A 26,491-nucleotide genomic window follows, 5' to 3' on the forward strand; every position below is an offset into this window, starting at 1 on the left:
TTATAGATAATGGTTGGAGAAGGGTGCTGCCTGATGACCTAGGCAGTAACACAATTTCCAGACATGGTCCTGTAACTTTGTCCCACTTAACTCTACAAACAAAAAGTGTTAGATCATTGATTCCTCTAGCTGTACCAGAAAACTAAGTGCTGTCACACTTGTAGTGAAAATTGGCACTTATGTGAGCCAAACTGGGTGCAACTCATAGCATTTTATCAATAGGTATGTTTATGTGTGTGAGAGAGGAGCTCATTGAGAGAAAGTAAAGAAATTAATTATGTTATGCACTAAATTCTGAAAGAGGCTATCTCCAGGGTCATTCTTCTCTCTTCTGGGAATTCCCTAATTTAGGTTCTGCTCCTGCGAAAGTTCTGCCTCCCTCATTCACAAACCTCCCCTACTGGTCAAGTTTTTATTGTTCCGAAGCAGCCTGGAAAGTGGGAGATGAGGGTTTTCTGAGGGAGAATGTGTGCTGTGGAGGGCTTTTACTCCTGGGGCAGAAATCTCCAACAGGCCTCTCTCAACTGGGATTGAGTGCAGAGTGTGACCTCTGTTACTAAACAGACTGGGTCCTTCCTTGGGAACTGCAACCTAGAGGTCACCTACATGTGTATGCTGAAGGCAGGTTTGTGGCTGACCGGATGGGACACAATCTTAAGTCTCAGAGTAGCAGCCGTGTTAGTCTGTATTCACAAAAAGAAAAGGAGTACTTGTGGCACCTTAGAGACTAACAAATTTATTTGAGCATAAGCTTTCGTGAGCTACAGCTCACTTCATTGGATGCATTCAGTGGAAAATACAATGGGGAAATGTATATACCTAAAGAACATGAAACAATGGGTCTTACCATATACACTGTAAGGAGAGTGATCACTTAAGGTCTTAAGTCAGTGGCTCTCAACCTTTTCAGACTACTGTACCCCTTTCAGGAATCTAATTTATCTTATGTACCCCAGGTTTCAGCTCACTTACAAACTACTTGCTTACAAAATTTCTTACAGACTTAAAAATACAAAAGTGTCACAGCAAACTCCAACTGAAATTGCTTACTTTCTAGTTGTTACCATATAATTATACATCAATTAGAACAGCAATACTGTACTTACATTTCAGTGTATAGTATATAGAGCAGTATAAAAAGTCATTGTCTAAAATTTTAATTTGTACGGTCTTTTTATGGGGCCTGTTGTAAAACTAGGCAAATAGCTAGATGAGTTGATGTACCCCCTAGAAGACCTCTTCCTACCCCCAAAGGTACACGTACCCTGATTGAGAACCACTGTTTTAAGCAGTAATTGGAATGGTTTGGGGCCACCATGGCTATTCGGACCCAGAAAGGCCACCCCCGCAGCGGCCGTCCCGGGCCGCGAGAGGGGCTAGCTGGGAGCTGCTCAAGACTGAAATCCGTTTGCAGCCACCGCTGACTCCAGCCGCCTGTGAGCGCTGCTGAGCCAGCCCGAGAGGCAGGGAGCGGGCCCAGCACAGAGGCCTCTGTGTCGGAGGCAGCTGAGGGCTAGGACCCAGCAGCGGAGGCAGGCCCCGCTGTAGTGCGGGAGGCGGAGCTGCTGGCCCAAGGCCGCCGGGGAAGCGAGGCAGAGAAGCGCAGGAGTCACCTCCTGCCCCTCTCCCCTCCAGCCAGCTGGGCCCGGGGATCCTGCTGCTCCTCGCCCGCCGCCTCAGCCGCTGCTGAGCTGTCCTGCCGGCATTCGCTGCTGCGGCTGGGCGGGGCGCGGGGGAAGAGACCCCAGGCTCCCTGCCGCCGGCCCCAGGCTGGGCGGGGCTCAGCCCGGCCCCCTCCCGCGGGAAGGGACTCCTTAAATAGCGGCTGAAGTCTGGCTGCTGCCCGGCCAGGCGCCTCTCCACGCCCCGCCACCAGCCCTCGCTCCTGCTGCATCTTCACCTCCCGCTCCGAGGGACTCCGGAGCGTCGGGATCCCCGGCCGCAGGGTTCGCGCTGTATGTATCCCTGCCTTGTAGGGGCGGGATTTTCCTCCCTCTTCCTCCTCTCCAGCCCTCCGAGCCCCAGCGCGCTCGGATCGGCTTCCTTAGCGCCCTGAGCACGGTTCATCCCATATAGGTTGGGTCATCTCAAACAGCAGGACAAAGGGCTGGGTAGGGACCCTTCCTGCCTTGGCCCGGGGAGCATGGACGAGAGGGGCTCTCTCTGATTTCTGTGTAGGTTACTGTGCCGTTGGTGGTGGTTCTCCTGACCCTTTTTCTGCCCTTTGGCTTCCTGGGATCAGAAGCACCCAGTGAACTTCCACCCAGGTCTGTGGCTTTGCCTGAGTCTTGCTTTGTCCAATTCTTTCAATGACTGTTCCATTCCTTTAAAAGCTTTCGCAATATCCGCTCTCTACAAGGCTGCCCACAAGAATGTGACGTGTTAGTATAATGCTGGCTTGTGACTTTTGAGTCTAAATCTGTTATGCTGTTTCTTTTTAAAAATCTTTTTCTATAACCACATTTTCTCATCTGTTGTTGAAATTGTATATGCCTAGAATGTAGCCCTGCTCCCCCTAAAGACTGAAGTTCTCTTTCTGTTCACAGATGACATATAGGATACAGCGTGAGCAATAGCACTCACTGCAAGCTTTCCCTATCCTGTCCTAGAAGAAAGTGTAGTGCTAAGACCCATTCAGTGATCTCTCTACTGAGATGGCTAAGAAGGGTGCCGGCTAGCATTCACCTTATTGTAACATTTCACGTTTTTGCAGGGGTGGGTTACCCTACCCTTGTCTAGAATGCAAACTACCAAAAGTGATGTAATAGTTATTAAAATAATTAGTGATTGATAGAAGCCTCTTTTGTCAGCAGTGAGCCAAGTTTAGCTAAAAAGGAAATAGTATAATCGTGTTAATAGTGTACTAAGAATTCTTGCCTCTCTAGAGTCAATTTATTGTATATACAGTAATACTTGAGTATATTTTGGGGAGCGGGAGGAAAGAGGAAGGCAATCTCTTCTGCTATAGTAAAAGTAATGTGATGACCTGGAAAATGACTGATAGTTATCTCCAGTGAGATTTATGAATTGTAAAACACAAGGGGAAATAGAGCTGAATCCTGTCATGATTACAGTGATCCTAAAATACTGAGACAACATGATCGGTATAATTGTGTAGTTTTAAGGGCTCAGCGCTGGCTCCTATGAAAATCAGTGGCAAAACACCTACTAATTTAAATGGGAGAAGGATCCGGACTTATTGTCCATTGTGTTCAAAGAAAGGTGTGATAGACACACTTCAGAAATTTCTAAAATGAATAAATTAATGAGTTGTGGAAGAAAAGGGGGCTAATTGTGAGACATCCCTCATCAAAATATAAGCTATATCAACATTATTTCTAAAATTAATTTTGATAGCATACAACTAAGTCTTTAGTTAAGTCACTGTTCAGCATGGTTGTTATGGTAGCTGTGTTTGGTTTAATAAGTTTTCAAAACTTTGTAAGCATTTATCTTTTCCATGGTCCAGCCACTGAAGTGGCTGAGCACTCTCTAGTCCCAAAGACTTCATTGAGAGGTTGCTCAGTACCAGACAGAATAGGAACTCTGGTGATTAATTTTGAGATTCGTTACTGTTTGGCTTGCAGTGAGTGGTTTATCATGATTTAACATTGATGAAACTAACTAAAATTAAAATTCATCACTTCATCGGATACATTCAGTGGAAAATACAGTGGGGAGATTTATATACACAGAGAACATGAAACACAAACTGGATACAATTAACTTAGGCTTGAATAGAGACTGGGAGTGGATGGGTCATTACACAAAGTAAAACTATTTCCCTATGTTTATCATCTCCCCCCCCCTTGTCAGACGTTCTTGTCAACCGCTGGAAATGGCCCACCTTGATTATCACTACAAAAGGTTTTCTCCCCCCACCCCCACCCTCCCTTGCTGGTATTAGCTCACCTTAAGTGATCACTCTCCTTACAGTGTGTATGGTAACACCCATTGTTTCATGTTCTCTGTGTATATAAATCTCCGCACTGTATTTTCCACTGCATGCATCCGATGAAGTGAGCTGTAGCCCACGAAACCTTATGCTCAAATAAATTTGTTAGTCTCTAAGATGCCACAAGTACTCCTGTTCTTTTTATTATTAAAGGGTAGACTCAATTTACACTTTAGACCATGCAATACTAGTTTTTCTATTAAACAGGAATGATCTTTGTTTGTCATATTTTTAGTTCCTGTTTTAAGATGGCCATGGAAAATAGTTAGCATTTTTCTAATGATCTATGTATGTCTCATTACAAAGATGCTATCAGAATTTCCCTAGCTAGTATAGCTAGGATTTAAGTGTTCCTGGAGACAAGAGACTAACTAGCTAATTTCAATGGCTGCTCAATTGGGATGCTCTTTTTATAATTATACTAAGTATGTAAGGAAATGTTTCTGATTGACTATGGTAGCATAAAGGAGACTATCTGTGGCTTTTACTGTTTGAATTACTGTATAATGACCTTGCCTCTTTTTTCTCTCTTTCCCTCTCCGTCCCCTTCTCCACTAGAGTAACCATGTTTGAAATTAAGAAAATCTGCTGTATTGGTGCAGGCTATGTTGGTGGGCCAACGTGTAGTGTCATTGCACATATGTGCCCTAAAATCAAGGTTACAGTTGTTGACGTTAATGAAGCTAGAATCAATGCCTGGAACTCTGATACACTTCCAATTTATGAGGTAAACTTGTGTTTATTATAGCATTTCTGTCTTTAATATAAAGTATTTGCCTCTGCTCATACAGTCCCCCCCTCTGCCCGGCTTTGACTCCTAATGGCTGTTCTAGGAACATCAAAATTACATGCCTCATTCAAAAAGAATGCTTCTTCAACAACTATATATTAAGCATGTGCGGTAAACAAGGGTTTGAAATGACCAGTGGCTTCCATGAACTTACTGCTGTCAGATGCTGGAGCGTGTTTCAGAGATGATTGACTTAGGCCTTGTGCATCCTGGTCAGGAAAAAATGTTTACTGTATCCAGTAAATCATACAAAATCATGGTTCTTTTTGGGCCCTGTGTACACCACACTCTTATAGCTGAGTCAACAGACCCAGTTATGACAAAATTTTCTCCTTTGTTACAACACAGTTCCAATATGTAATGTGAATGGCAATCTGTGTCCCAGGAAGATGCTTTGGACCACTGTGGTTAGGTTCCATCCACACTACAAATTGTAAGTCATGGGACAGCCAGCCATATTGTAGTTATGTCTCCTGGCTCTGTTGTAACTGTAATGCAGCTGAGCTCCTAGAAGGGAGAGAACAACTTTCCTGGTGGAGACCAGGCCTAACTGAGCTATTCACTCCTGTGGAAACAGGCCATCAACATTTAAGGAGTCAGTTAAGAATTCACCACTTTTCCCTACACCATTGCAAATGGCTGTGAAATGGTGAATCAAACTTTCACCTAGCATACAGGTGATTTAGCAACATACAGGAAAATGAGAAACCATTGTGGGGCTCATTCAGCCACTCTTAAAGCGAGTAGTACCTCACTACACAAGCAGTCTTGTTGATTTTTGACTGGCATCAGGGTAGCGAAATCTGGTCCTATGCTAGTTGTTCACTGGAATCTGGTGTTTCTTAAAGTTAGGATTTTTGCTAGAGCTTTAGTCCTTCGTATGAGGAGTCAGCTTTTTTTAAACCTGAATGATACCCTGATGATCACCAGGGGTACCAAAAGCTTTTAAATTCCTAATCAGTAACACTTCACATCTTTGTTTTGTTTTTTTAGTTATAAAATAATTTTTCAGTAAGCCCATACACTAATTTCAATATCAGAGATCTGTTGATATGTAACATTATCATTGCTTTTTATACTACAAAAGGATTCCATTGTCTTGTATACAAATTACCATTTTTAGCACTTGATATTTTACAGGCTTTGCTCATTAAAGAGTAGCTCTCACCACCACCACCCCTTGTTGTTATAAGTAACAAAATTGACATGAAAATGTACTGACCCAGGGCTCAAGATATACCTGTCCACACTTTTTAATGGAAAAAGCGAATGTTTTTGCTCAACCCTCAAAAGCAAGGAAAGTAGAATTTTGCAAGTTTGCCTTACATTTTTCTTTTGGCCATAATAAGAGATAAGCTTGTTTCTTGTCTTCTAATGTTACCTCTGATTTTTACCCTTCCTGTAATATCAAATACAGGACAAAGTTGGTCTGTTGACCTTTGTTTAAGAAAATCAAACTCTCATAGCCTTTGCCTCTTGTTTCTAGAGCTTGGTTAAAATTTACTAACAGTAAAATTTACAGCATTCAGATTAGTGAATAAGAATTTTGGGAAGAATTGAGTACAGATCTCAACATGGATGAGCAAATGTTTTGTTTTTTTATTAAAATTTAAACTGTTTGAGCAAATTAAAACACAGCTAGTCTCTTCATACCAGAAGCACATATGTTTCCCAGCAGGATGTCTATTGCTTACAAAGAGTACCCCAAAACCTCTCAGAATGAGTTCAGATAGTTGCAATTCTTGACCCCTGACACTTTGTGCTCCACCCCCTTCAACTGTCGTATTGGAAAATACAAGATAATCCTTTGGTTTCTACATGAGCAGTCTTTGTACCTGAATCCCAGCAAAAATCACAGCTGGAATGTTAGTCTTATTCATAATTGGGTTCTGGTGTTTGTTTGAAATGACTCAGGTTGTGTGGCAATGATTTTCTACTTGAGTTACTTTTTTATTTCGGTTAGTAAACAGTGAGAAAGCAGAAAATGTCTTTGTCTAGGTAAGGTGCAGCTTCCCTCCCTTCCCCCAAACTGAACCTTCACCTTGATGGCAGTTACTGAAAAAGGATCTTCTGTCATTCTTTTTATAGTACTTTCAGGAGAGTTTGTGATTCGGTTAAATTCACAATTCTTTACTATTTTATTTAGAATAGTGTCTTTAGTTTCTGTCTAATAATTAAAACATTTTTGTATGAAGTACTAATACACGGAGTTTGTCCAGGTGTATGAATAGCCAGAGGCCCCATGTAAGTGTGGGGAGGTGTTGGGAAAGCATCCCAGTGCTATGTTTCTGTGTAAGAGAGGGCTATAATTAGTTTGTACTCAGTATGGTCCTCTGTGAATCCACACAAGTTTTATTTTCTGACAGATCTGAAATAACTTTTAATAAAGATAAAATTAAAAAACTTGAAAACAAAATCTTTGTTGTACTTAAAGTTGTGTTCTGCCTGTTTGAGTATACTGTTACCTGTTTTAATCAAATGTTGACTATTAAATACTTTCCTGTTTCTCTGTAGCCAGGGCTAAAAGAAGTGGTAGAGTCCTGCCGAGAAAAGAATCTTTTCTTTTCCACCAGTATTGACGATGCCATTAGGGAGGCTGATTTGGTATTTATTTCTGTAAGTAGTTTCTTTTGCACTTTGATACTTATCATTATTATATTGCTGTGCTCAAATGTGTATGTGGCGGGGGTGTTTGTTTTTTTTTTAACATGTCCTTTATTTTGTTTGAAGAGGTGATGTAGTTTCAGGAGGCATAACAGACTTGTGCTGCATTGTGCGGGTTTTACCAGGCAGTTATGCTTAGCTTTCAGTGAGGATGATAAAACTCTTAACCTTCTTCCTTTGCTGTTATTTATCTCTCTCTATCAGTAAAGCACCCAACAAACTTTTGGACTCTATATATACAAATAATAAGCTTGTTACTTTACATAGCTGAGTATTTTCTGAAGACACAATACAAAATAAGGCCACAGTCTTATAACAGAATCCACTAGTGTGGACTTCTATTTGTAGCATTCCGCTGAAGTTGATGGGACTCGTGCAGAAATAAGAGTCCATTAGCAGGTTTCATTGTAGGATTGGCAATGAAAATTGTATAATACTTATCTGGATATAAAGGGTCTTTAATTTTTTTTTCAGTACTTTTTAAAATTCAGTTAATTAGTGGAGAGGAGAAGACTGCAGCATTTTTTAAACACACATTTATGGCATTTTGCAGTGTTGAAAGTCATTTACTTAGTTCCATATCCAACAGAACTACATAATAACAAGCTCTGGGGCTGCAGGCCAGTTATTGTTCTATTCTTCAAGTACTTTACAGAGAGCTGTGATATTGGGAAGAGTTCTTGTTCTCCTCCGTCTCCTGGGAGAATCTTCTGCATGAATCAGTAAAGTCTAATATTAATGCTATGAAATCACTGAATCAGTTATTGGATGACAGTCATTAATTCAGCTTGTAGATTGCCAGCTGAGTTCCTGTCCCTGGCTAGTAAAACATGCTGTCTTGTGTTTTAATTTCGATATTCTTGCCTTCAGTTTGTAACAAGAAGGACCCTCTATGTTCAGTTAAGTGAAATATTGCCCTACATTTGACACTTCCCCCCACCCTACTCAAGTACAGCAATTATCAGGAGCTCGGTGGCTGGTCTGCACTTAGCTTTTCCAGTCAGATGGTTTTGTGGGGTAGCCTCCCTACTATTCACATCAGAGTAGAGGGAAATAAGGGGGAATTGAATCTTTGCATGTATTGTAGCTTGAGTTGGGGAGAAGACTAGAAATAGTTCTTTGTGGGTATGGGGAAGCAATTCTGAATAAACATTAGACTCTGCTGAAGCCTGCAGAGATGCTATGAATAATGCCCCTTGTGTAAATCCCATTTGACGATGAACAGAGTTTAGTGATATTTTTTTTACAACTGAGAATGAGTAATTGATAAGTCTGCTAGCTGTTCATTGATCTGGCAGCCAGTAACTGGCTGAATCAGTAGAAAAGAAGCTTTCCTGTCCTTAGAGTACAATCTCATGTATGCAGGAGTTCCTGTATCTTCAGACTTGTGAAAATTTTGTTAAGACTCTAATAACGTTTTTTTCCTTCCCGTGAATTTGTAACTAGGTTAACACCCCAACAAAGACCTATGGGATGGGAAAAGGCCGGGCAGCTGATCTGAAGTACATTGAAGCATGTGCTAGGCGGATTGTACAAAATTCAAATGGTTATAAGATTGTCACTGAGAAAAGCACAGTCCCAGTACGTGCAGCAGAGAGTATTCGTCGGATATTTGATGCCAATACAAAACCTAATTTGAATTTGCAGGTAAAAATCTAGAAGTTATGGACTAAAGTGTCTCCTCTCCCTCCGCCCCCCTGCCAAAAAATTCCTTGAGTTTTACTTTAAACTTTATTTTCCTGTCTGTTTGCAGGTATTGTCTAACCCAGAATTCCTAGCAGAAGGAACAGCTATCAAGGACCTAAAGAACCCCGACAGAGTGCTGATTGGCGGAGATGAGACTCCGGAAGGACAGAAGGCAGTCCATGCGCTATGTGCTGTGTATGAGCACTGGGTTCCTAAAGAAAAAATCCTCACAACCAATACTTGGTCATCTGAGCTTTCCAAACTGGTTCGTATCAGTTATGTTGCTGTGTCAATCAACAACTTAAATACAAAATATCAGCACTGATATTACTAAGAATAATAAAAAGCTATAGCAACTAGTTATCTGAATGCTTATAAGCGATTCCAGTATTGCATATCAAAATTGTTTGTTCACAACTTATTAGTTGGCTTTTCTGTATCAGAAAAGACCTTATCCAAAATCAGTTATTTTGGGAATGAAATCATACATACTGGAAACAGCAGAAAATAGTAACATCAGCCAAAAACCAAATCTGTGTACACATTGAAATAGTCCCCCTCTTTTTAGCTGTACCAAACAAACAAACAAAAAAAAAATCAAACCACACCTCTCCACTGACTTACAGACACGTTATTTACAGGAGGGGAAACCAAATCTGTGGTGTTTGTCTTTCATTTACAGGCAGCTAATGCTTTCCTTGCCCAGAGAATCAGCAGCATTAACTCAATCAGTGCTCTGTGTGAAGCTACAGGAGCTGATGTTGAAGAGGTAGCAAGAGCCATTGGAATGGACCAAAGAATAGGAAATAAGTTTCTGAAGGCCAGTGTTGGTAAATGAAGAATCTTTTTCTCTGTTTAGACTTGGTAGGAGAACTGTCTCTATCCAGCACAACAGCTCAACTGGAAACATTTTAAAAATAAGTACTGGTATTCTGAAGTGACTGTTCAAAGCACAACATCGTACAAAAGACCTACTGTTGTGTTGTGGTTGATGTAGTGTTGTTTTTTGTGTTTTGGTTTTTTTAATTCTTTAATGAAAGAGATTAAGGATTCAGATTGTCCTCTGTAGAGTCTCACACTTCCAGTTGGCATGGACTAGCTAGAAAGTTACAATTTCATCCTTCTAGAGCATTCCCTACTGGGTGGTTGATGGGTAGCTTTCTAGTTACTACATAGTTTGTCTACAGTCTAGTCAGCAGAGTGAATTCAGTTATCCAGACTTTGGTATTGCAGACTGAAATATGATAGGGAAAGCTATCAGAATGCAAATTCTACAGCCCCAGTCTGACTGGCCAGATATCCTGAGGCTCTGCCTTGGGGACATGAAACTTCATGGAGCATGTCCATTAGTTGGGTCAGTGGAAAAAGATGCAACCCTATTCACATGACTACAATCTCCATAGTAAAAATATTTAATTTTTAAGATTACTTTTACCAAATGTTGTCTTTTCCACAAATGTTTATATTAGAGGAATGGCAAGTAGCAAAATCTGTTATCCAAAATATGCCCATTTTTCAGATACCTACCTCTTTGGCTTGGTAGAGGGGAATCTGAGAGTTCTGGATCCTGCCACTCATTATCTAAACCCCTCATCAGCTTTTTGTTCTTCTTTGGCTCCTGACTATGATAGTGAGTGAGAATTCAGAACCCTTTTAAGACTAGTTTTAAATCTAATCTCTGGGTAGTGATCCTTTGGGGAAGAAGCAGCAGGTCTGTTGAGATCAGTGGCAAAACTGACAGGATTTTAGGTCCTATGAGCTGCTAAAGTAAATAGGATTGAGGAACAGGATTTGGAAGAATCCTAGGAGGTTAGTTCAAAAGACTGGCAGACCATCCCTGAAAAACTATTTTTGATATCTTGGTCAATAAATGCCAAACTTCAGGGGCTGTGGAGTGCCATTTTAAAGTGTGTATGTGTTGTGGAGGGGCATAGATTTACTCTTCTCCCCACCTGACTCCCACCCCTGGCCCTTGAGCCCCTATACCCATACCCTCCTAGGAGCCTCAGCCTTGGAGGGGACCCCTTTACCATCCCCTCCCTACTAGCAAGCCTCACCCTCAGGTGATGGGACTGTCCCACTTCCCAGCTGGTCACTGATGTTGAGAGGAGCCTCTGTGGTTTCGGCAGCCAGTAGATGGGGGCATGGCAGTGTGTATGCTGTGCATGCAGAGCAGGATCCAGGTGTAGGCCACAATGTGCTCCCAGCCATGATATGTGTGGCTGCTAGTTTCAAGATCAGTGCACACACAGCCACAGGTGCACACAGCAAAAAAATCTGGCAAATTACATCTCTTGACCAGTAACCAGTAAGAGTAGAGAAACTGGCCAGGCCTGTCAAAAAGTGGCCTCCATCAGCTCCCTGACGTATTCCAGACATAAAGTACATATTGCTAAGTACACTAATCTTTTACTGATGAAGACCATCTGTTGAGTAACCATTTCCTTTCTTTCAGGATTTGGTGGTAGCTGTTTTCAGAAGGATGTTCTAAATTTAGTGTACCTTTGTGAGGCTCTGAACTTGCCTGAAGTAGCTCGCTATTGGCAACAGGTATGAGTCCATTCACTAGTGTAAAACTTATTCAAACAGGGCACGTCACTGTTACCTCTGTAATGAGCCAGTAATTCTTCAGCTTGTAACTTTTCAGCATTGTCTGTGGCAAATTATCGTTTATCCTTCAGTCTGATTGGAACTGAAAATAAAATATACCCTTAACTATCGAGGTAATAAATATTTATTAATAAATACTTTGTATAGCACCTTCCACCTGAGGTTAATAGGATGCTTTACAAATGTAATAAATGAGGATTCATCACCCCTTCAGGGTGGGTATTACTATCCCTATATTACATGGAGGGTGTAAATCCAAGGTGTCATCTCAGGCAGACCCATCCAGGCTAGCTTTACGTGTGCTACCATAGCTAAAAATAGCAATGTTGATGTGCTGGCTTAGGGTAACCCAGGGTTCTGGGTGGGCTTGTACAGCCTGCACTGCTGCAGCTCCACTGTTGTTTTTAGCCATTGTGCCACAAGTAAAGCTAATGTGGCTGTGTCTATGAAACTGCAATCACACCTCAGATTGCAGTGTAGTTGTAACCCCTCTGTGCCTTTGGTAAATGACTTGACCAGCACAACACAGAAAGTTACAGAGCTGGGAACAGAACCCGGGTCTCCTGACTCCATGTCTGTTCTTTAACCACAATCTAGCCTCCTTGTCTCAGTCTAGCATTAATGAAGGCAACTTATTTTAATACACTTTCAAATAACTCTAAAGTTTTTATGGAAAACCCACAAGAACCCATGTGCTGATTCCAACACTTTGCTGCTGATAACATTGTAAAGACCCTCACTAGCCAATTACTTGATTAAGCAAAAGACTAACATATGGGCTGTCAGGTATCCATTTGGATAGTGCATTGTGTTATCATGTGAGAACATTTCTAGCTCCACTACTAGTGCTCTGATTTTGTGTGTGTGTATTGTAGCCTGGTTGCTACAGAACATCACAGGTAAAGAAGGCATTGTCTTGTCATTATCCTGAGTATGTGAAACTGCAGGAGTTAACCACATTAGCTGGATGATGTTAAGATGAGGAATAGCAATGACATGAACATTAAGCATCAAGCTGAGAAGAAAGAGACAAATTTACACTTATTGTTTCAGCCTGTCTGGCTCTAAGATCAAGATAAGACAATCAGGTTTCATTCTGACAAAGAAGGAATAGAAACTTTAAAAAAAGTTTAGAGTTGCATTGGTGCAAACTAAGGTGTTACTTTAAACTGGTATAAACCTTCATGTGGACATATAGGGGCTGATCTACAAACTTTTTGTAGGGTTTTAAATATATCTGTTTTAGAAACAGACGTAGGCCTGGTCTACACTAAAAAGATAGGTCAACCCAGCTATGTTGCTCAGGGCCATGAAAAATCCACAGCCCTGAGGAGTGTAGTTAAGCTAATCTAACCTTTGGGATAGACAGCACTGGGTCAATAGAAAAATTCTTCCATTGACCTAGCTACCACTTCTCCGGGAGGTGGATTATGTACACCAGTGGGAGAACCCCATTGTAGTGTTTCATGTGTAGACAATCCCATAGTGAGTGGAAGGCCCTAGTGTGGGCAAACTTTTTGGCCTGAGGGCCACATTGGGATGCAAAACTGTATGGAGGGAGCGTATCAAGTTGCAGTGGGGGAGGTTTGGGTTGGATATTAGGAAAAACTTTTTCACTAGGAGGGTGGTGAAACACTGGAATGCGTTACCTAGGGAGGTGGTAGAATCTCCTTCCTTAGAAGTTTTTAAGGTCAGGCTTGACAAAGCCCTGGCTGAGATGATTTAATTGGGGATTGGTCCTGCTTTGAGCAGGGGGTTGGACTAGATGACCTCCTGAGATCCCTTCCAACCCTGATATTCTATGATTCTATGAGGGCCGGGTAGGGAAGGCTGTGCCCCCCACAGCCTGCCCCCTATCCACCCACTCCCACTTCCCGTCCCTTGACTGCCTGCCTCAGAACCATCTGACCCCCCCCCGGACCCCCTACCCCAAACTGCTCCCCCTGGGATCCCACCCCCATCCAGCCCCCCTTGCTCCCTGTGCCCTGACTGCCCCTACTCAGAACTTCCACCCCATTGAACCGCTCCCTGTTCCCTGTCCCATGACTGCCCCCTGGGATCCCCTGACCCATATCCAACAACTCTGCAGCCGCCGCCTTACCATACGCCTCAGAGCAGCAGGAGCTCGCAGCCCCGCTGCCCGGATGGCGGCATAGGTACAGGGGAGGGGGGGACAGCAGGGGAGGGGCCAGGGACTAGCCTTCCCAGCCAGGGGCTCAAGGGCCGGGCAGGATGGTCCCGCGGGACGTAGTGTGCCCACCTCTGAGCTATACCAATAAAAGGTGTGGTTTATATTGATTTAACTTAAATTGATTAGGGGTGGGTTTAAGATACACCAGAATAAACTGCTCTTAATTTAATTTGTGTCCACATCGTTGTTTGCATTGGTTTAATTAAATTGGTTTAAATAAGCCATACAAGTTTGTGTGTAGACAAGGCTTTAGATTCTGGAGGATACAGTCAAGTCTGTAGGGATAAGGCCCAGATGAGATTGTCGAAGGTATTTAGGCACTGAACTTCCATTGGGCCTAAAACATTAATCTTAAACCCTCCTCTTAAGTGCTTTCCTGCTACCTTGCCACCTCATTTCTTCCCCTGGAGCAAAGAGTAATTTACACACCAAGTATAGAAAACCAAATCAGTGCAAGTGACATTATTTTACCACTAACATCCATTTTCTGAGCAACTTATACCTGATGTGGGCCATATGCTACTGTTCACATCACTGCTAAGTGTAGTTTTGTTCATTGCAATGAGAATGTGCTCATGTTCAGAGTCACAGAGGAGACTAGCCTACATTATCTGAGGTATGTATGCCTTTGACCAAACAATCTTCGGGAATACCTGGCTTTCTTACTTGGTCATTGGAGGCAATGGTCTTAAAAAGACTAGGGATCAAGGGCTAAAATGTTGGGGGAAGGGGCAAAAACCAGCAGCTCAACTATAGAGGTAGATAGTAACCTACATATGGCCTCCAAGCCTTTCTCAAAGAGAAGTATTTTTATCATTAAAGTGCATCACTACCACTTACATCCATGCCAGTCTTTGTGTATTGACATGTTATGGTATGCACTAAACTGGTACTAAAACTGCCTGACTGTTGTGTAAAATAGATGTACTACATAATATATATTCACAAACCTAGAGGGAAGTGTAGTTTTTGCTGTAGTCTGCTGGCATAATGCTGTTATTTTCTAAGATCATTTTCTCCCTGAAATTTACCACAATGTTCACTCCTGTTGTTGTTGCTATCCATGTCTTGGCGTAGAATAGTGAGCTGTGCTTGTGTGGTTGGTTTTTTGTTTTGTTTTTGTTTTTTTGGGGGGGGGAGGGGAGGAAGGGGGAGGTTTGGTTAAACTACATTGCGCAGAAACTACATTGTACATTAAGATCTGGGGAAAGCTTCCACACAAGGAGCCATGGAGCAACACCTAAAGTTAGGACAAAATTTTCCAAGACCCTTTCTTAAGCAAATGTTCTCTGGAAGTTTTACTAATAAGGACAGCAAAATTTGATTCTTGGTAGTTTCTGAATGTTAAATCAATTGAAAACATCCACTGACTTCAATGGGATCAGGATCAAGACAGCTTTTTCTGCTCCTGTGATTAAAAAAAGCTGGATCAGTCCTTCAGTTACTCATATTTTACCTATTAAAAATAGAAATTGCAACCATATTAATATTTAAAACATGTACATCTGCCTAGTTCAGTTTTAACTGAGTGCTTTTATCAGGAGCAAAGGCTTATCAGTGGCACGCTTTTCCCCAGTAACTATTAACACTGCATTTCTTTGGTCAAGTGTAACCTCATTCGTTTGACCGTATTCTGCATAATTTCAGGTGATAGACATGAATGATTACCAGAGAAGGAGATTTGCTTCCCGTATTATTGACAGCTTGTTTAACACAGTCACTGACAAGAAGATTGCTATTCTAGGATTTGCATTCAAAAAGGATACAGGAGATACAAGGTGACAAAATGCATGAAACTAATTAACGCTGTCATAAGGCATGCTGGAAGACTTATCTAATCTTGCGCTCCATCTACACAGCTAAAACAACTGTTTACCACCATTTCAACTGTGTAGATGGGGAAGAGGATCAAATAGATGCCCATCAACCTGTTGTGGCTGAAATGTGATCAGGGGGCACCTGAGGCCAGTGGCTGCAGCTGCTGGGGGTCGCAGCCCAGCTGCTCCGGTCGGCCAGCGACTGCTACCCAGGGCTGCTCCGGCCGGCGAGAACTCCAGTTGCTGGCTGCAGAGCCAGCTGCTTGGGCAGCCCTAGGGTCAACCATACTGGCCCCTGCAGAAGTCACGGAGGGTACAGAAAGTCACGGAATCCGTGACATATATGGAGCCCTACTCATAACTACTCAGAACCATAATGCAGGAGCTGAGTCACCCTAAACTCAGGTGCTAGAGTTCTGTATTCACAGGCAGGGAATCTACCACCCTGTTACACCCCACTGAGTGTGGTTTTTGGCCCCATTCAGACTACTTGGCCAAATTACACATTAAATTGTGACTGAACCAGATTATAGTAATAGATTTTAAAAAATATTTTTAAACATTGTAAATAAGGGCTGGCTTTCTTTGGTGGCTGCGACTAAAATTCTATTTTTGTTTTCATGTTTTTACTGATGATTTACTTTCCTACTGTCGAGTGTTATCCTGGAATTACATACAATAATTTCAGTTTGAAAGCTTTGGCACTGCACATTTCTGAGTATTTGTTCATGTTGTTGTTCTAAATAAATCTAAATGTGTTTGTCTGAAGACTTCCATTAACTGGCTGACTTATTTTCTTAGAGAGTCTTCCAGTATTTACATCAGCAAGTATTTAATGGATGAAGGAGCAAAACTCCATATATATGACCCTAAAGTACCAAGGGAACAGATCATCCTGGATCTCTCACACCCAGGTGTCTCAGAAGATGACCAAGGTGAGGGAATTTTGCTTCTCATAAATTCTATCCTTCTGCTGTGTGTCACCATCAGAATCCATTCAGTGCTCTTGAAATTGCTTTCAGCATGTCAGACATGGATGCTCAGTTCAGTTAAATTATTAAATCAGGGGTTTGCCTCAGTTTAAAAAAAAAATTGACAGTGACCCTTTTTATTTCATTCTTCATAGCTTCTAAAATGCTTGCATGTGTGTAAGTTACTTCTGTGCCAGTCTGTCCCTTTTGAGACATTAATTTTGAAGCTGTGTAAAGAGTGTCTCCTTCAATTCAAAAAGAATGTGGGAAAGGGGAGTGAGGGAGGAAGAAGACTAGTGTCATTCGACCAGCTCCTTCTCCCCTTCCAGGTTCCTAACTGGTACCTGTTCCACAGGTGCCAAGTTTTGTTGGTGTCGGTGGGTGCTTGTGCTGCCCCGACTCCACCCCCTCCCTGCCTCTGTTGGATCCCTCCTCAAATCCCCTCCCTGGCCCTGCCTCTTCCCCAAGCACATGGCATTCTCCCCACTCCCTCCCAGGCTTGCCATGCGAAACAGCTGTTTCACAGCGCAAGCGCTGGGAGGGACAGGGGAGAAGCAGGACACGTTGGCCCGCTCAGGGGAGGAGGTCGAGGTGAGCTGGAGTGGGGGGGGGGGGTGGGGCGGGGCGGGGAGCTGCCGGTGGGTGCTCCGCACCTACCAATTTTTCCCCGTCGGTGCGCCAGCCCCGGAGCACCCACGGAGTCGGCACCTACGACCTATTCAGTCTTGTGCCTGGCTAGTCCAGAGAAGAACTCACTATAATTTTCTGGAAGTTAATTCCATAGGCTGTTGGGGGTTGTAGTAAAACACATTCATGCTAGGAGCACTTTGCTACTATATTATACTGGTATAGCTATACTAACAAAACGCTCCTAGTGTAGACTTGGTCTAAGTCTGTAATGCCATAATTCTAGAATGCTCTAACAGAAAATAAAGACTAAAGAGAGGAGTGGGGAAACACAGAGACTCTGGTACTGGGGACAAGAGGAGATGGGGGGGCACACAGAGACCCTGGCATGAAGAAAGAGGGGGGATGGTACACAGGGAGCTTAAGAAGGAATGCATGCAGCCTCCTGGTATGTGCAGTGAGCTCGGCTAACAGAAGCCATGTAGTGTGTACGCAGTATTAAATAGTAAATGTGCATTGAGTGTTTTGAAAAGCACTGTGCTGCTATTATCACTACTCAATAATGATTATTTTACAATGAGCTCTATCCATGTCTGGATCTGGATCTGTTGGATAATTACTTCTAATTCCTTAGTGAATCTGCAACAAAACTTTCAAACTTCGGTGCCTAACCTAGACGTTCAAGTAAGTGCCCTGACCTTACAGAGATGTTGAATACCCACTGCTGCTGTTGCCTTCAGTGGCTCTAGGACCTTTAGATAAGGGAAAACTCTTCAGGTGTTGTTGACATTGAAAGTTTGTGTTTGAGTAGGGCTATCAGGGAAATTGTCCTACCAGGACATGAGAATGCTGCCAGGAAACGGGGAAGCATAATGCTTCATTTTCACTTTTTGGTTACAGTGTCTCGTCTGGTCACTATTAGTAAAGATCCATATGAAGCCTGTGATGGAGCTCATGCCTTGGTTATCTGCACTGAGTGGGACATGTTTAAGGTAAAAATAATACCTTTAAAAAACAGGGAAAAAATTAAGAGGAATTCTGACACTTATGCAAATTCTGTGGGTCATTTACAGGAGCTGGATTATGAGTGCATTCACAAAAAAATGCTGAAACCAGCTTTCATCTTTGATGGTAGGAGGGTTCTTGATGATCTTCATAATGAGCTACAAGTCATAGGCTTCCAGGTAACTAGCTGTTTTCCTTTTGGAGAAGTATGGTTGAATCACTAGAAGAATCTAGTATGTGAGTTTAATATCTTGCTTTAGAGTTAACCTGTAAAGGTCCTTTTACTAAGCCCTTCTCTGATAGCACTTTTCCTACAGTACAGCTCTGGTTGTAAACTGATACTGCTTTAAAATCCAAGCCACATCAGGCTGTTCCATCAACATTCAGTAACATAGACAAATGAGTTTACTAGACATAGCTTTACTAGACATAGGCTTTGTCTACACTAGCACTGTCATCAGCAAAACTTTTGTCAGTCAGGGGTGTGAAAAAAAACACTCCCCACCTCCCCCGACCAATATAAGTTTCACCGACAAATGTGCCCGTGCGGACAGCACTATGTCAGCAGGAGACACTTTCCAGGCATCATGGATCCCGCCGCTCGTTGCGGGTGGTTTAATTACTACACAGGAGACCTTAGAGTGACACAGCGGTATAGCTATGGAGCTGTAAGGCCCTAGTGCAGACATGGCCATAGCTGCTGTTCTGGCAGCATCAGAATGACGAATATTAAAATTTGAGTGAATGATCTCCTGACACAAGTATTTCATCACGTCAAGACTCAATTAAATTCTGAATAAAACATAGAAACAAAATTAGACAGGCATTCATAACGGAATGTTACCTTCAGCATTTACTAAAATGTAAAAATCTGAAATAGTTGTCTAAATAACTTGGTTTCTTTCAGAATGTACTAGTACACTAGATAGTTTGAAAGCTGGAATTATCCATCATTGAGGTCTCTATCTAGCACATTGCTATTTGGTCCACTTTTTATCATGTGGCTTGGAGAATCAACTATTGTTTGTGTGTGCCCATCTGTAGTAGTTAGCTTTACTAAGCTAAGCCACAGATGAGTTCTTGTTCAAGAGGGGAAGATACACCTCTAATTATTCAATGGTTGGGTCTCTAATCTAGTCCACTCTTGAGCAGAATTATTTGGGCCTAATTCTCTTCTTACACCAGTGTAGACTGGGAAAAATTATGTTGAAGTCTATGGAATTAAATGGGTGTAAGTGAGAGGCAAATCAGGCTCATCATATGGAAATGACGATGCCTGGTTTTTGTATACACAAGCTTCCTGATCAGTTTGTTTGGCTAGTAAAAACAAGTTGGAAACTCTTAGCCTTACAGGGTTACCTTGTTGTTTTTTTTTAAAAAGCCAAGTACCATTATTCTTGTGTTTACAGTAGGTCAAGTGATTTTAAAAAATTAACTGCGATTAATTGCATTGTTAAACAATAAAGGAATACCATTTATTTAAATATTTTTGGATGTTTAACATTTTCAAAGATATTGATTTCAATTACAACACAGAATACAAGTGTACAGTGCTTACTTTATATTTTTTATTACAAATATTTGCACTGTAAAAAACAAAAGAAATAGTAAAATAAAACAATATAAAACTTTAGAGCCTACAAGTCCACTCCGTCCTACTTCAGCCAATCGCTCAGACAAACACACTTGGCTATAATTTGCAGGCGATAATGCTGCCTGCTTCTTGTTTACAATGTCACTTGAAAGTGAGAACAGGGATTTGCATGGCACTGTCGTAGCCGGCGTCACAAGATATTTACGTGCCAGATGCGCGTAAAGATTCATATGTCCCTTCATCTTCAACCACCATTCCATAGGACTTGCCTCCATGCTGATGATGGGTTCTGCTCAATAACGATCCGAAGCAGAGCAGACTGATGCATGTTCATTTTCATCAGCTGAGTCAGATGCCACCACCAAAAGGTTGATTTTCTTTTTTGGTGGTTCAGGTTCTGTAGTTTCCTCATCTGAGTGTTGCTCTTTTAAGACTTCTGAAAACATGCTCCACATCTCATCCCTCTCAGATTTTGGAAGGCACTTCTGATTCTTAAACCTTGGGTCGAGTGCTGTAGCTATTTTAGAAATCTCACATCGGTATCTTCTTTGCGTTTTGACAAATCTGCTGTGAAAGTGTTCTTAAAACAAACATGTGCTGGGTCATCGTCTGAGATAGCTATAACATGAAATATATGGCAGAATGTAAAACAGAGCCAAAGACATACAGTTCTCACCCAAGGAGTTCAGTCGCAAATTTAATTACCTCATTATTTTTTAATGAGCATCATAAGCATAGAAGCATATCCTCTGGAATGGTGGCCAAAGCATGAAGGGGCATATGAATGTTTAGCATATCTGGCACATAAATACCTTGCAATGCCAGCTACAAAAGTGCCATGCAAATGCCTGTTCTCACTTTCTGGTGACATTGTAAATAAAACGAGGGCAGCATTATCTCCCATAAATGTAAACAAACTTGTTTGTCTTAGCACTTGGCTGAACAAGAAGTAGGACAGAGTGGACTTGTAGGCTCTAAAGTTTTACATTGTTTTGTTTTTGAGAGCAGTTGTGTAACAAAAGAAAAATCTATCATAGAAGGTTAGGGTTGGAAGGGATCTTAGGAGGTCATCTAGTCCCAACCCCCTGCTTGAAGCAGGACCAATCCCCAGATCCCTAAATGGCCCCCTCAAGGATTGAGCTCACAACCCTGGGTTTAGCAGGCCAATGCTCAAACCACTGAGCTATCCCTCCCCCCAATGTATATGTTTGTAAGTTGCACTTTCTTCATAAAGAGAGTGCAGTACAATACTTGTATGAGGTAATTGAAAAATACTATTTCTTTTATCATTTTAACAGTGCAAATATTTGTAATAAAAATAATATAAAGTGAACACTGTACACTTTGTATTCTGTGTTGTAATAAAAATCAATATATTTGAAAATGTAGGAAAACATCTGAAAATATTTAATAAATTTCAATTGGTTGTCCATTGTTTTACAGTGCGATTAATCGCAATTAATTTTTTTGAGTTAATCGAGTGAGTTAACTGTGAATAATTGACAGCCCTCGTTTAAAATTAAGATTTGAAATAAATCTTAAACTCTTAAAGCACCTACTTCATGTTCCTCCTGTAGGCAGTCCCATTGAAGTCAAATGAACATTCACTTGCCTAGCATTAAGCACATACCTAAATATTTCCAGGATTGAGGTATCTCTTTAAGAATTGTTATAGTAAAGGGCTTGTTTTGCATGTGCAAAGTGAGAGGTCGCTTTTAGTAGACAAACTTCTTTTTTGAATTAGAAATACAACCACTTAATGTGGCTTTTATCCACCAAATGTATATAACAAGTGTAGGGAAAGCCCCAAGGTTACTGGTTCATAGATTCCTCACAGGCTGACAAGATTCTCTTTGCACAAGCTTTACGTAGTATATTAATTTTCTTTCCTCTTCCAGATTGAAACAATTGGGAAGAAAGTGTCAGCAAAAAGAATTCCTTTTGCTTCTTCATGTGAAATTCCAAAGTTCAGCCTGCAGGACCCACCTGTCAAAAAACCCAGAGTATAAGTTTTACTAGGTACTGAAGGATCACAATGGACCAGTGTGAATTTTTTTAAAGAAGATATTGTTCTTAAACTGTAAATCAATTTTACATTAGACATGGTAGCCATGTACCTGGTACATGTGAACCCAAATTTTCTAATCTCTATTTTTGAAATAATGTGTTGTTTGTTTGTTTTTCAGTTATTGAAGACTGTACAGGCCTGAATGGCTTTAGTAATCAATTTTTTATGAACATTTACTTCAGACTGGGAACTTTTGCTTTTAGAAATATTCACAAGCTGCACTTTAAATTTTTTATAAATAACATAAAGGCCAAAAGTAATTAACAGAATTGTTCTTGCTTTGATTCAGGAATATGTGGTGCTCAGTAATGTCATTGGCCTTGCTGAAGATTTTAATTCGACTCTGGGGTAATTTTGTTGTCTTAGATGCCTGATCTAACTCACATAAAAATCAGTGGAAAGATTCTAATTGACTTTAATCAGAGTTGGACTGAGCTATTAAATAGAATATTGATCTGGTTTTAACAATGAGGCCCCAATCCTAATTGGGACTGCTGGGCACTGATGCAATATAAATGTTTAGTAATGATGTCAGGGAGCTAGATCCATGTCTGCCATTAATTCTGTGACCGTTCTGAAGTGGGTTTGCAACAACAGTCTGACTTACCAGCTATGTCCTTAATGATTCCGTGGTCTTGGCTCTGTTATACATACCATATAGCATCTGTTGTCAGTTGTAAATTATGGATTTAATTAGACTTTTGGGGCCAAATTCTCCTCTGTTTCAGCATTGCCACCCCAGTGTCTTAAACAGAGAGAAGCATTTGGCCCTCCTGTTTTCTCCTCTTGCTTAGCAGTGAGTAAAGTAAATGTTTCTGTCCAAGATGATACTCAGTGGTTCTCCCCTTCCTGCTACCGTACATGAGCTGGAAACAGATGTTCTTCCCACTGAATCTGCAAGAATTTGCCTGTGACTTTTCATAAAGTAGTCCGCTTGCTACCTCACTCTGATTACCAGGAATAAGTCTTGTTTGTTTTGATATTTTTTGCTTTTATTTCTACTTTTCATTGTCCTAATAGGTCCGTGCTATTAAATACTTTTTAGTAATAAAGTCTGCATTCCATCTGTTTTGTGGGTTGTCAGCTTGGGGGCTGTGACCGACGGTACTGTGAGCAGTTTTCAGGGAGCCCGTGAGCCCTTCATTTTCGTTATGGCTAGAAGGGTATGGAGGCCCCAAAACCCTAAGTAACATGAGCTCATGGGGTTGAAAAGTGCTTACATTCATAATTGCCAACACCTGGCAGTGTATATTCTGAAGGTGCAGTACAGAACAATGTGTTTATTGCTGTAAGCGATTGGAGCATGTATTTCTATGGCAATAAGATTATGATAATCATTTAACACCTGAAACTTTACCCGAACATACTTAATTATCTGCAGTAAGAGCTAGAACCAGAAAGGGATTTAGGTGCCAAAGTCTAAAATTTAGATCCTCAAAACCCCTGCTCAGCTGCCTCCTTATCCTGTAGGTGCCTAAAGTCTGTAGGCACCTACATTTCTGCCATGGGCCATGTACGCAGCTGCCTAAGTCCTGATACCCAGGTGCCAGGCTCATGCCTAAGCCCCAGCAGGATCATCAAAAGAGGTATTGCCCCACCTATTGGGCCTGCAGGGACTGATCCAGTAGGGGTGCTCACAAGCTGCCTACTGGATCAGGGTCTGCACATAATGCAGGTGGTGGTGCCACTTATCCCCCATTTATAGCCTTTAGCCCAGTAGTTAAAGCAAACAACCAGGATGTGGGAAATCCAGGGTCTCCCACCTCTCGGGTGAGTGCCCTAACTACTAGACTTTGGGGTACTGGGGGGTGCAACGGGGGGTCTCTTAATCCACCGTTTAAGATCTTCTACTTGGCATGAAATAGTTAATAGTCCGTAGGCCAGGAGAAGAATGAATAAGCCCATAGGCCACTAGTAAGGACACAAACCTGTGATGTGATGACTCAAGTCCCTGTTCCAATAACATCCCCATCCCCCCAAAAAAGGCACTTCTGAGCTGAAGGAGGTTGCCTCCCTCCAGCCTGGATTTAGGTGCCTTACCGCCTTTGAATGAGGGGAGGTGTTCAGGGCCTACCTGTCTCCTTTGCATTTCTTATCGGCTCAGTTTGAGTGGCTCCTCGCTGGCTTTTGTGGATCCCATTGTTGGGTACGTGACTCTCCCCATGCATTGTACAGGGAGCGTGGGTGCCTGTTCTGGAGCTCTGGACTCCAGTAGGTGGCAGGGCACAAGTCTCAGCATTGCAATGCCTAATGTTTTAGGTCGCCTTTGTGGATCTAGCCCTCAGCCAAAAACTTTCTGTGGGACACAAGCTATGGTTATGATCTCAAGTCTTCCTATGGGGTCAGTCAAAACGAGTCCAGTGCCAGCTGTTCTACATCCAGGAATGTTGCAAGTGAGCAACAAGCCCATTCTGGGGGGGAGATACTAGTTCTGCAACTGGGCTGCTGAACAAGCTGTACAGCAAGGATGCTTGGCGTAAGTGCAGCTGTGAAAGAGTACAGAATTAAGGGCACTAATGACTGACTTTATCCTATTATAGAATATAACCCATCACTCTCTTTCTGTTTTGTTGTGTACTCAAACTGATTTCTAAGTCACTGATCCTCCTGCTGGAATTGAAGTAGTTATATTTTATATGGGTTCTATAACCCTACTAAACAACTGAAATCTGGAGTAAATTTTAAAATAACACAAGAGAATGTGGTGGATTATTTGATTACTTTTAGACATATTGGAGACCTTTGCATTAACCTATGTTTCCTCACAAACTTGAAGACACTTATTAATAATGGAGAACAGCTGGAGCATTAATTGTGTGTAAAGGAGAACGTCCTTAATTCACCATAATGAAAGGGGTTCACTATTGTGAACTCCTGTAAGTACACTCTTTTTCTTTAAAGACTACAGTCCACTTTGTGATGCAGTGTCTCTGTTTAGTTAGGACCCAATTCAACTTCTATTACAGTCAATGGACAGACTCCTGTTGAGATCTGCAGCTGGATCAAGCCCTTATTTGCTAGCTGTAGGTTTGTTTTTAATTTATACTTTACAGGCTAATTAATGTACATTCTGTAATGATGCTCTGGTAGAAAGAGAATCACAGCATCTGCTATTAAAGAGTCAGTGTCAACTTGAGATCTAGACCAAAAAAAAGTTTAAAAGTAGTTTGATACATTCCTGCTTGAATCTTCCACTCATACTTCCTTTTTAAAAATTATTTCTCGCCTCACGTTTCTGTATGAATGACCCACACAGACAGGAGACACTGCAAAATCAAGGCCAGGATGCTCAAGTGATTGCAATGGGAGTTAGGTACCTAATTAGTTCTAAGGATCCAGCCCCAAGTGATGCATAAAATAAATGAAATGTTGCTGAGAGTGAAACTTAATTGGAAAAATTCCATGAATTTTCCCTCATTCTGTCCAGCTCTACTGACAGTGCTTTCAGATGCACAAAGTAAACTTTAAAATACTACATTCTCTAATCTTTGCTCTAGTAATCATGGGTATTACTGTAGCAATAGGTTTTTTGTTTGTTTGTTTGTTTTGACAGACATCTGATTTTGTTTTTTTGTCCTCTCCCCACTGTCCTTTTTAAATATTAGAGCTGGGGAGAGACCATTTTTGTTTCTGTATGAGCTATAAAGCCTGCAGGTCAGCAAGGTGCTACTGTAGTCTCTATTTCAGAATGTTAGGAATTGCTCCTCGTCATCCTCTTACACTCTGAATTACTGATAACCCTCAGATGCCCTATCAGGGCCCCATTAGAGGAAGGACTGGAGTTGACTTCAGGAGACAGGGGGTCAGTTCCTCATTCTGTCATGGACTTCTTGGACCCTAGGCAAGTTCTGTTCTGCAAATATATGTACATGTGCTTAACTTTAGGATTGGGGCCTTAATGTCTCAATTGTCCACCTGTAAGGTACCCTCATTTTACAGCGGTTTTGTGAGGAGAAAAAAATTTATATGTGTGAGGTGCTCAAAGAGTGTGGTGATAGGGGGCCTGTCCTATGAATTTAGATGGAAAATAGGACCCAAGGTGTTAATATAACTTGGTCACTGTACAACATGAAACAGTGTTACAAAAAGTTCAGAGTTTGGTATACAGATACCGCAGCCTGCTTACTACCATGGCAAATACACTATTAAAAATCCATTAATTTTTTTATTAAAGATACAGAAAAGAAGGAAAAAATCTTTCACACACTATAACTGTTAAGAATTAAGGCTTTCATTTTAACAACATTCTTTCTTCCCTTTCCCTTTAGCTGTGGAGTTTTTAGAAGGGAAAAAACCCTTATTTGACACTGTTAGATAATGATAATAACTGTTCTTTTGGGGAAAACAGATGTTAATTGTGAGAGGCTGGAGTTGCTGCTTTTGTCCAATCCTGTTTTCTCTCACATGGTGGTTGGGATTCAGCTGGAGCCGGTATGAGTGGCAATGTCATCTGGATCCTCACTCTCTCTCTGGCCCAGTCTATACAGCAGGAGCGCAGCCAGGATGGGACACA

General features: G+C 41.6%; 1 protein-coding gene across 2 annotated transcripts; it reads left to right on the top strand.

The window, feature by feature from the left end:
- The first annotated feature begins 1,566 nt into the window (after positions 1-1,566).
- UGDH (UDP-glucose 6-dehydrogenase) lies at positions 1,567-23,030 on the top strand. 2 transcript variants are annotated; one of them, XM_084625425.1, is made up of 13 exons: positions 1,567-1,955; positions 2,179-2,267; positions 4,514-4,682; positions 7,260-7,361; positions 8,856-9,056; positions 9,163-9,360; positions 9,778-9,925; positions 11,551-11,645; positions 15,544-15,674; positions 16,515-16,648; positions 18,212-18,303; positions 18,385-18,495; positions 21,809-23,030. In XM_084625425.1, the coding sequence occupies exons 3-13, from the start codon at positions 4,521-4,523 to the stop codon at positions 21,917-21,919; spliced, it is 1,485 nt and encodes a 494-aa protein (XP_084481551.1). In that variant the 5' UTR covers positions 1,567-1,955; positions 2,179-2,267; positions 4,514-4,520; the 3' UTR covers positions 21,920-23,030. The 2 variants fall into 2 exon arrangements, with proteins under 2 accessions (XP_084481551.1, XP_084481550.1); XM_084625424.1 differs by lacking the exon at positions 2,179-2,267.
- Positions 23,031-26,491: the final 3,461 nt, after the last annotated feature.

The sequence above is a fragment of the Lepidochelys olivacea genome, assembly GCF_965140295.1.
Source record: "Lepidochelys olivacea isolate rLepOli2 genome assembly, chromosome: 4".
NCBI lineage: Eukaryota > Metazoa > Chordata > Testudines > Cheloniidae > Lepidochelys > Lepidochelys olivacea.

Bases quoted from the DNA above. Each gene is read 5' to 3' on its own strand.
- UGDH (XM_084625425.1), top strand. From the start codon at position 4,521: ATGTTTGAAATTAAGAAAATCTGCTGTATTGGTGCAGGCTATGTTGGT. The intron at 9,361-9,777 runs GTTCGTATCAGT...TTTCATTTACAG, and splicing joins CATCTGAGCTTTCCAAACTG to GCAGCTAATGCTTTCCTTGC. The intron at 9,926-11,550 runs GTAAATGAAGAA...CCTTTCTTTCAG, and splicing joins GTTTCTGAAGGCCAGTGTTG to GATTTGGTGGTAGCTGTTTT.